At 39.6% G+C, this 10,988-nt stretch overlaps 1 protein-coding gene across 2 annotated transcripts in view; it reads right to left on the reverse strand.

The window, feature by feature from the left end:
- The window catches only part of UFSP2 (UFM1 specific peptidase 2), a 41,378-nt gene extending 30,577 nt beyond the window's left edge, over nucleotides 1-10,801 (reverse strand). For both annotated transcript variants that reach the window (XM_003933835.4, XM_074396714.1), the window contains exons 1-5: nucleotides 10,723-10,801; nucleotides 7,068-7,146; nucleotides 3,238-3,421; nucleotides 3,090-3,156; nucleotides 35-192 (exon numbers count right to left, since the gene is read on the reverse strand). In XM_003933835.4, coding sequence (XP_003933884.1) covers nucleotides 35-192; nucleotides 3,090-3,156; nucleotides 3,238-3,421; nucleotides 7,068-7,146; nucleotides 10,723-10,725 — 491 coding nt within the window. In that variant the 5' untranslated portion in view covers nucleotides 10,726-10,801. The remainder of the gene's footprint in view (nucleotides 1-34; nucleotides 193-3,089; nucleotides 3,157-3,237; nucleotides 3,422-7,067; nucleotides 7,147-10,722) is intronic.
- Nucleotides 10,802-10,988: the final 187 nt, after the last annotated feature.

Raw genomic sequence — 10,988 nt, forward strand, 5'->3', positions numbered from 1 at the left:
ATTTAGATGTGGCAGTGGTACTATAAAGACTTACTTTCCCCATGTTTCTTCTGGAGCAACAGATACAGCTGCATCGACAGGTAAAGTCATATTAACATAATGGTGTCCTCCACTTTCCCTTTCAATGACGGGTGTTACAGCTGCCAGGGAGGTTGACATTTCCAGCATGAGATCTATATTTACTATTTGATGCTATATAGATAAAAAGTCATAGTCAACTTGTAGTACATTAAACACTAAATATAAATTATAAGTAAAAAGTCTTTAAAAATGTTTTTATTAAGAAAAAAAATTTAAGACTAGTCAAGTACAGTAGTGAAAAGGGGTGAAAGCGTAGAGCGAGGAGTTCAATCTGTAACTGGCTGTGAACGGTCAACTCAGATAACTCGCTACCCTTCCAGGAAAAGGACTTTTTAAGGATAGTATAGAAAGCTATACTAGAGTAAAAAGATTAAAAGCACAAATATTATTTTAAAAAGAAATTATTTTCTGCTTCAAAATAATGTGGGGAGAGAGATTAGGAAATAAAGATAAAATGAGGCTGGCCATGTGTGGATAAATGTTAAACCAGGAATAGGTTCACTGGGGTTCGTTACATGATTCTCTCCACTTCTGTGCTGATTTAAAATTTAAAAAAAAATCAAATGAACACAAAATAACCACACACCAAAGGAACTTTTAAACATATATTATAACTATATACCCCTGGTCTAATACATAAATAACTATAAACAAATACTGAACTCTACTTCATAGGTTTTATTTTTACAGGGGTATGGAACAACCATTCCAAAATTTCCACTCAATAAATTTCGCAAAATATTGAGGATCCTGGGAGTCAGACTTCTCACTGGGAAAGGGTCAAGCACTGCAGGGTTGAAGTGGAGAGGGAGACAGCAATGTGATTTACAGATAAAAATGAATGTGCTGGCCGGGCGCGGTGGCTCAAGCCTGTAATCCCAGCACTTTGGGAGACCGAGGCGGGTGGATCACACGGTCAAGAGATCGAGACCATCCTAGTCAACATGGGGAAACCCCGTCTCTACTAAAAATACAAAAAATTAGCTGGGCATGGTGGCGCGTGCCTGTAATCCCAGCTACTCAGGAGGCTGAGGCAGGAGAATTGCCTGAACCCAGGAGGCGGAGGTTGCGGTGAGCCGAGACCGCGCCATTGCACTGCAGCCTGGGTAACAAGAGCGAAACTCCGTCTCCAAAAAAAAAAAAAAAAAAAATGAATGTGCTGTGTGTGTGCATGGATAGTATAAATATATAAAAGTATGTGCTCATGGAAAAATGACTGATTCTCCAGCTAGAACAGGGAAATCACATCTTGTACCTGGAACATCTGATGGAAAAAAATAGGAAGTGCTCAAAATTACAGTGTGAGAAGGGCACTGGAGCCAGCTTGAAGAAGCTTCTACCGGCCAAATCCTGGAAAATGCGAGCATCAAAGTAACTAATGATAGTACCAGATCATAAGCCACTGCATGAAGTAAGAATCCACGGCAGATAATACAGAAGGAAATGACAGATTTAGAAAAATCACCATTTTGTAATCACCACATTAATACTGGATTCTGGCAAAAATTATCAATGGATGCTAAAAGTGGTGGGTAAAAATCTGATAAGGACTAAAGGAAGATATATCTGTAGTATCAAAGTACTTTCCCACAATATACGAATTATAAAGGAAAAAATAATAGCTTTACCATGGCGAGAACTGGTGAATACCATCTTAAGTAAGTGACTAAAGTTAACCTCACCAATAATAGGAACAGACTAATAACTGTTTCTCTTTAGTATGCTGTGTTGAGGACACCACATCACTTCTGTGGTATTTCTGCCAGTAATGTATGCCTGAATCTAATAACAAGGAAGCATAAAACAAACCCAAAAAGAGGAACAGTCTTAAAAAGAACTCACCTGTACCCCTCAAAATGTCAAGCTCTAACTAGTGACAGTTTTCAAATAATTTTCTCCAGTCCACAATTATTTTGTGCATTCCACATCTGTAAATCTAACAGCTCATCTGTACATCCTACTGAGGTCTTAAACATGGCCCAAACCACCCTCAAGTCCTCCTTACCTTCCATGTTTACCCAAGCAAGAAACTGATCATGCCAGTTAGTTTCCAAGCAAAATCCATTGTATCTCTAATTTCTCATATCCAATCCCTGTTCTCTAGTTCCATAGCTAGTGGTTCAGTTAGGACTCTTCTAAAGAGGCCCATGGCCACCTCTCCAGCCTTACGTCCACGCATTTTCCCTCTACCAGCCTAGAAACGCTGTAGTCATATTAACTTCGCACAACTTCCTGCCTTGAAGAAGTGTCTCCATTTTTTATCTTCAACATCTCTTAAAGTTGATGACACGGGGCAGGTACTCAGTAATACTGGTTCAAAATCAACAGAACTGGCCGGGCATGGTGGCTCATGCTGGTAATCCCAGCACTTTGGGAGGCTGAGGAAGGTGGATCACCTGAGGTCAGAAGTTTGAAGGCAGCCTGGCCAACATGGTGAAATCCCATCTCTATGAAAAATACAAAAATTAGCTAGGCGTGGTGGCAGGCACCTCTAATCCCAGCTTCTAGGAGGCTGAGGCAGGAGAATCGCTTGAACCTGGGAGGCGGAAGTTGCAGTGAGCCAAGATCATGCCATGGCACTCCAGCCTGGGCAACAAGAGTGAAACTCTGTCTCAGAAAAAAAACAGAACCAAGAATAGTGTGAAGAAAAATAAATCATTTACTATTTGTCATACGTGGCACAATGCGTCACTCTGTCACGCTTCAGAATGCCTCATTTTAATTTATTTTAAATAATTTGTAAATGTACTTAGGCTGTTTTATTTTGTGGGAGCAAAGAAAGCATTATTTTAAAAAAAACCCTTTTGAGATAATGTATTACAATGAGACAAAATCTGACATATGTAAAAGTTACATAATAACTTTTGGCAAGTGATTTAATCTTTTTGGACATCAATATTCTGACCTATAATAAGAGGGTTAGGTTAAATTATTCCTAAGATTGCACTTAGTTCCAAATTCAGAGATTTAACATTTTTATCAGTAGAGAAGATAGATGATTTGCTTACCATGTTTGATAACTTTTTGTCTCTCTTTCTCATAAATTTTCTTTTTATATCTTCTTCTGGCTCAAATCTAAATTTTTAATACACAAAGACATTTATAATATGAAATGATGTTTTGAAAACATCTCTAGAAATCTTCAAACATACTCACTGAATAAAGCGTAGTATGTTTTTACAAGCAGAAACATCGGTCAGTTCTCCAGGAATGGTGTTCATGTCACTGCTAGGCCATATATACACTGAACTGTGGCAAATTCTGAACACGAGGGCGTTGGAAGAAAGTTTGGTTGACAGGTCACTCAACACATGTTTCAGTGCCTTCTTGAGAAAAATTTCTAAATTAAAAGAATATAAATAGAAGAAAAACAAATTTTCAACATGAATGGTTCCAAACATACACAAAAGTAGAGCATAGTAAAACTCAATACTCACTCTCCAAATTCAATAATTATTTAAAATGTTTTTGTCTATCTTCTTAAAAAATTGAGATAAGAGGCCGGGCATGGTGGCTCATGCCTGTAATCCAAGCACTTTGAAGGCCAAGGCAGGCGAATCACCTGAGGTTGGGAGTTCAAGACCAGCCTGACCAACATGGTGAAAACCCGTCTTTATTAAAAAAAAAAAGAAAAAAAAATTATTAAAAAGTTAAAAAAAAAAAATTAAGGATGATTACTGGATCCCTGCCTTGATTTTCACCACAAAAAGTTGGGGTAATTGATAGCTGTTTGTAAAAAAAAAAAAAAAAAAAAATTGAGATAAAATTCCGAGACCATAACATTCATTCTTTTCAAGCATATAATTTAGGGCTTTTGGTATATTCATAAGGTTTTACAATCATCACTAATTCTAGAACGCTTTTATCACTCCAGAAAGAAACCCTACCAGCAGTCATTTCTCATTCCCCCACATTTCTCTAATAGAAAATTTTCTAATTTACCCCTTACATCTTTTCTAATTTGCACATAGTACTCCATGGGCTGGCAGGGGTGCTGGAACACAATACTCAAGTTTAAACCCCATTCAATCCATTTAGTGACTATATGATCTTACAATTTTTCTCTCACCATGTTCCATTTGCAAAATGAAAAGAATCTGAGCATACTACCCATGGCAATTATTAACTTACCTTTGTCTTTATGGATTTGCCTATACTGGACATTTCACATAAGTGGAATCACACATTACATGGCTTTTTGTGTCTGGCTTCTTTCAGTCAGCATAATGTTTCACACGTACTGTAGCCTGAATCAGTACTTCATTCCTTTTTATGGCAGGGTAATATTCCATTGTATGGATACACCAATTTTGTTTTCCATTCATAAACTGATGTACATTTGTTTCCACGTTTTGGCTGTCATGTATATGCTGCCATGAACATTTGTGCATCAGTTACGTTTTGGTGTGGATGTTTTCCATTCTCTTGGGTGATCATCTAGAGTAGAATTTCTGGATCATATAACAACTCTATACTTAACACTCTCAGGAACTGCCAGACTGTTTTCCACCACAGCTGCACCATTTTATATTCCCATCAGTAATGCATAAGAGTTCTCATTAATATTAAAACAATGTATTACTTATAGGAATAAAACTATTGAATGACATTTTAATTTCTTAGTCCTTTTTGTCCTGGGACTGTATCCCACTACGATTATACAATCAAAGTCCTATGTTCTCAAGTCATAGTTTTTTTTTTTTTCTTTGTATGGTTATGTCAGCAACCTGATACTTGCTTTAGTTTGTTTTTGTCTTCAAGGATTTCCTTTGAAATAGACTTAAAATATGTTTGAATATTCAAGAAATTAGAGTAGTTTAGTATTTTTGAATATTCCATGTATTCAATTTGGAAACATGTCTATCTTTCCAAAGTCGAAACAATAGAAGGAGACGTAGCCAAAGAAAATAATCTTTAAATACTCGCCTTAGCCTCATACTCCGAAACCCTAGGCCTATTGAACCTTGTAGTTACATATTAATTCAGTGACCTGGTTCTGCTAAAAGAGTACTTTAAAAAAATTTTAAAAATGACCACATGGGTATCTTGATAAATAAATACTTTGGGGCTATTGTAGAGAAGAGGTTACTCAGAAGAAGTCAGATTTTAAAATATCTTGATATGTTTCAGAAAGCAGAATTTAAAGATTTTCAGCTGTACTACAAAAGACAGACATCATTCTTAAATTACCTTCTGTTTATCCTTTAAGGACTATTTGGTAAAGTGACCTAAAAAAATTGTGAAGCCTTTAAAGTTAAGCGTTTCCATTCTCTGTATTTTCTCATTAATGAGAGTCCTTTGTTGAGTGTTGACAGAGTTCGAGAAGAGGAGGAATACAATCCAGTCAGAAGACAAATTTGAATATATTAATTACTAGGTAAAAAGTATCTGTAGTCCTTGTTTACATTTGATTACTGGATTATCTATTGATTAATGGATTAATTCTACTTTGGAATAAGATTATAGTAAAGCATGTTTCAGTTTATATCAAGTTGTGAAATGAAATGTAAGGTTTTATCCATAAAATAACATTTTAGGAAACAAGTCACTCTACTAATAACATAGGCCTGAAAATGAGTTTGATTCAGTCCTTATAAAATGGTTCTCATCTTAATGGCACATTAGAATTACCTAGAAAGCCTGCTGATGCCTGGGTCTCTGTCTCAGAAATGTAGTTTAATGTAGTCTGGTGGTAGGGATTCCAATGCGCACCAAAACTGAGAACAATATTTTAGTTGAAGGGATAGGTGGAAAATAATATTCTGCGCCCCCTCCCTCCCTTCCGTGGGGCTAGTAAAGGTCAGTGGTAATCTCCTTCAAGGAATGCTGGTATCTGATACAGTTCAGATGTTTGTCCCCTCCAAATTTCATGTTGAAATGTGATCCCCAGTGTTCGAAGTGGGGCCTGGTGGGAGATGTCTGAATCACAAGCCCTCATAAATGGCTGGATGCCATCCTCACAGTAATGAATGAGTTCTCACTCTTATCAGTTCGTAAGAGAGTTGGTTCTTTAAGAGCCTGGCACTTCCTCCCCTCTCTTTTGCTTCTTCTTTTGCCATGTGATACACCGACCTCTCCTTCGCCTTCCACCATGATTGAAAGTTTTCTGAGCCTCACCAGAAGCAGAAATGCTGGCACCATGCTTTTTGTAGAGTCGACAGAACTGCGAGCCAAATAAACCTCTTCTTTATAAATTACCCAGTCTCAGGTATTTTTTACAGCAATGGAAACAGACCAAAACAGTACTTTTCATTCCTTATCTTTCTGAACCTCTCTGTGGCTTCTGGCACCACCAGTCGTACTTCTCACAAGTGATATAATTTATTATGAAGGTGTTAACTACCATTCTTCGGAGACATTGCATTCTCTAGCTCCAACTCTGACCACTGTCTTCTAAATTTCGGACTCAGCCAAATGCCTGCTGAGAATCTGTACTTGACCTGGCACTGGCATCCCAAACGAAACAAATCTCAAACACAACTCATCCCATTCCTCCTCTGACGTTCTTTATCTCAGTTTGTGGCTGTAGTTCAAGTCAGCAACAGGAAGACATCCTAGAATTTGCTTCATATAAACCCTTTTGATTTTTCTCCCATAGGGTTTTTCGTACTCATCCCCTTATAAGGTGGTAGTTAAGAGAGTGGGTTCTGGAGACTCAGGATTATATATACAATTGCAAGTCTGTAATGTGCAATTCTCGATGCGCATTTACAATGTGCTCATTGCGGATATTTACATTTATTGTGACAATTAAGGAAGAGGGGATTAAAGTTTCTTAAGAAAGGGGACATCTTTTTCTAATTTGCACAGGGGTACTCCATGGGCTGGTGGGTGTGCTGGGACACAGTGTCTAAGTCCCATATACTAACTAGATAATCTCAGTTTATCCTGCTGCTCACTCAGCAGTTTCATTTGCAAAATGGAGATAATCTCAGTATATTTCACTATCAATTTTCTAATAAAAAAGAATTTTTCAGAAGACCTACCATTAGGAGTAGCTAGCTGAAAAGCCAAATCAAGGCCTCCTCTTATTCTGAAGAGTATATCCATACTTTCTGAAATCACCTAGAACAAATAAAAACAAAATTCTCTTATAGAAAAAAAACCTCATTTTCATATAAATTAAAATCTAATTGAGTTTAAGACATTAATTAAGCTTGATTCTTCAAATTATTTCATAAGTTAATTCCTTGTTTTATGGAAAAAACAAAAACAATTCCAAAATTTTAAATCGGAGGTTCTCAACCTTTGTTACATACTGGGGAGCTTGAAACACCAATACCTGGGCTGTACCCCCAGAGATTCGGATTACTTGGTCTAAGGGATAGGCCTAGGCACAGGGATTTTTTTTTTTTTTTTTTTTTTTTTGAGACAGGGGCCTCACTCTGTCACCCAGGCTGGAATCTCAGCTTTCTGCAACCTCTGCCCCCTGGGTTCAAGAGATTCTCCTGTCTCAGCCTCCCATGTAGCTGAGATTACAGGTAAACACCACCATGCCTGGCTAATTTTTGCATTTTAGTAGAAACGGGTTCTCAGAATATTGGCCAGGCTGGCATTGAACTCCTGATCTCAAGTGACTCGCCCATCTCAGCCTCCCGAACTGCTGGGATTGCAGGGTTGAGCCACTACACCCAGGGCTATTTAAAAGCACCCTAGGTCAGCATGCCAGCGATTCTACTATGAACTGTTGAGAACTACTGCTTTAAGACAATCTTTCTAAACTGTAATCTTGATGGGTTTAACAATGACAAGAAAACATCAATGGTAAGAACTAATTTAAGAACGTGACAAAGCACTGAATCCAATATGATAATACCAGGGAGTCAAGACAATGAGAGAAAACTAATACTGAGGGTGGGAGTATCCACTGGTTCAATTCTTCATAGAATATGGCAGTAAGAATCAAAGATTTCTATTCATAGGTTTGATGTAGTGATTACGCACTTAGAATCTTCGACTTAGTCTAAGAAAAATCTGGAAAACACAAAGATTCGGGTATAAGGATATTAACCTAACTGCCAACAACAAGAAATTGGTTAAATAAGTATGAATCTCATATAGCCATAAGAAAATCATGTTTTTGCTGAAAATTAAAAACATGGCCAGTGTCCTGGCACAGGACAATGCTTACAACTTATAAAGGAAAAAAAGCACTTGCAAAATGGAACTGATCAGTTCTTAACTTGGATCTATATGTTGAGTTTCAGCTAGTTGATGATATATGACAAATGACATGTATTGACAAACATATATTCATACATATATACATGAGAGAATGAGACAGTAAGGGAGAAAGAGAGGTGAAGATTTATTTTGGGAAGAAATTTCAAAAATTTAATCGGATTCTGAAAACACATCTCCCAAACAGGCTGAAGAACCATGGTACACACTAAGACCCCTATTTTTAAATAAATGAGTAAGTACTAACATTTACTGAGCTCTTCAAGTGTAAAAGGTGCAGGCAGCGTGGCAGTGGCTCACACCTGTAATCCCAACACTTTGGAAGGCAGAGACGGGAGAAACACTTTGAGCCCAGGAGTTAGAGACCAGCCCGGGCAACATAGGAAGATCCCCATCTCTACAAAAAAAACAACCACCAAAAATTAGCTGAGTGTGGTGGCCTGCACTCACTTTGAGTCTGAGGTTGAGGTGGAAGGACTGCTTGGGCCTGGGAGGTCAGTGCTGCAGTGAGCCACGATCGCACCACTGCAATCCAGACTGTGTAACACAGCAAGATCCTGTCTCCCAAAAATAAAACAAAATGAAGCAAAAACACGTAAAAGGCACTATGCTTAACATACATACTCACTCCAATCCTCAGAACACTATTCAATAGATACCAATACATTTTTTTCTCATTTTATAGAACCTTTGTTACCTTTCTATAAGGGTCACTGTTCTTATTTATTCTAAAATTGTAATCTGTTGAAAGATCATAGACCCTTTGTCCCAATTCTACTTCTGGGAATTTATTCTAAGGAAACAAGGAAGTTCAGGACAAATTTAGCTTCCCTGTTGTACATTTATCCTACTGTTGTTCATCACAAAAAAGTAGATGGAAACCACTTAAATAGCTATCAATAAGAAATCAGTTAAAGAAAAATACTACCATACAAACTAGTATGCGCTCATTTAAATAAAAAATGTTTAAAGATACTTAAGATAAAAGTTATAAAGACAGACAGAGCAAATTTTAACTCTGCTACTTACTGTATAATTTTATTTTTATTTGTTTGAGACAGAGTTTCACTCTTGTTGCCCAGGCTGTAGTGCAATGGGGCAATCTTGGCTCACCGCAACCTCCACCTCCCGGGTTCAAGATATTCGCCTGCCTCACCCTCCCGAGTAGCTGGGATTACAGGCATGCGCCACTACGCCTGGCTAATTTTGTATTTTTAGTAGAAACGGGGTTTCTCCATTTGTAGTTGAAACGGGGTTGGTCAGGTTGGTCTCGAACTCCCGACCTCAGGTGATTCCCCCCCTCCTCCCCAGCCTCTCAAAGTGCTGCAATTACAGGTGTGAGCCACTGCACCCGGCCTCTTACTGTATAATTTTACACATTTTAACGAATCACTGAAGTCTGTCTTCTGTAAAACTGGAAAAATATACAACTTCCCAGGGTTGTTGTGAAGATTCCGTAAGACATCATTCATGAAAGCACTAGTCTTCCTAGACTTCCGAATTTGTTGAGATACTCTCTGAAGAAATAACACTTAAGCTGAGATCTGAAGGATGAGTGAAGGTGCAACAGCCCATTCCAGGAAGGGGCATCGATTAGTAGTGAAGATCTGCTTAAAAGACCACCTAGGTGACCACTCCAGATGGTTAGATCTCATGGCGGCAAGGCCAAGGACGGTAAGAGTAGAGACAGTGACAACAGACAGACATTTAGAAGTAGAATCTATAGGACTTGATTACTGATTCCATGTTCAGGAGTTGAGAAGAGGAACATGTCAAGGATGATTTCCAGGTTTTGAGCAGGCATAACAGGGTGTATGGCGGTGCCATTTACAGAGTTGGGGGTTCCTGGAGGAAGAGCAGGTGTGGAGTGTGGGGAGGTGAAAATGATCAGTTTGGAACCTGCAGAGTTTGAAATGCATCTGAGCTATCCAAGTGAAGGCACGGTTAGCAGATTTGTGGGTCTGGAGCTCAGGAGAGAGGTATAACTTAGAGATAAAATTTTAGGAAAACGAATAGGGTGTAAAGTAATCCTGAGGAGCACCAACATTTACGACAGGGACTGGACAGCCTTGCTGAGCAATGAGACAGGAGGAAAACCAGGAGACAGAACCAGGGGTACTAGGGGAATATATTAGCATATATTAGAAGAAAGCTGCGCCTCTTTCCCAGGCTAAACCTTTCTTCCTAGGCTTCAAAAACGCCGAAAAGTCTCTCAAAATGCTTTCACACAGAGGAGGGGCGGGCGTGCCCGTCCAAGGTGGTCGAGGCGAGGTGCACACGTGTGGGGGGCACTTTCCCTCCAGCCCAGAGCGGAGACAGGCCGCCGAGTCCACGGAGCTCGCAGCGGCCATCGCGGGCTCTGGCAGGACCAGCTCCCTTCAGGCGCTGTGGAGCCTGGCTCGTGGCAGCTGCCAAAGTCCGGGGGAAACACGGGGGTCGGTAACGAGCAGAAACACTCACCATGTCCGCGACGTGGCGGTGACAGGGGCGCTGACGCCAGCCAAAAGGTCCCGGGGGGCCGGACCGGAAGTGGCGCTCCGCCGGCCGAGGGGCGGGGCCCGGTCGGGACAACTACAACTCCCGACATGCTCGGCGGCAACACGTCACGGAGCGTACCAGAATACAGCTCCTCGCCGCCTGCATCGAGAGGCGGGTGGCCGAAGACTCAAGTTCGATGAATTCTCTCAGTTAAGTCTTTTCTGTCCTATAGACGCTCACACGTCCTT

The sequence above is a fragment of the Saimiri boliviensis genome, chromosome 3 (genome assembly GCF_048565385.1).
Source record: "Saimiri boliviensis isolate mSaiBol1 chromosome 3, mSaiBol1.pri, whole genome shotgun sequence".
Lineage (NCBI taxonomy): Eukaryota > Metazoa > Chordata > Mammalia > Primates > Cebidae > Saimiri > Saimiri boliviensis.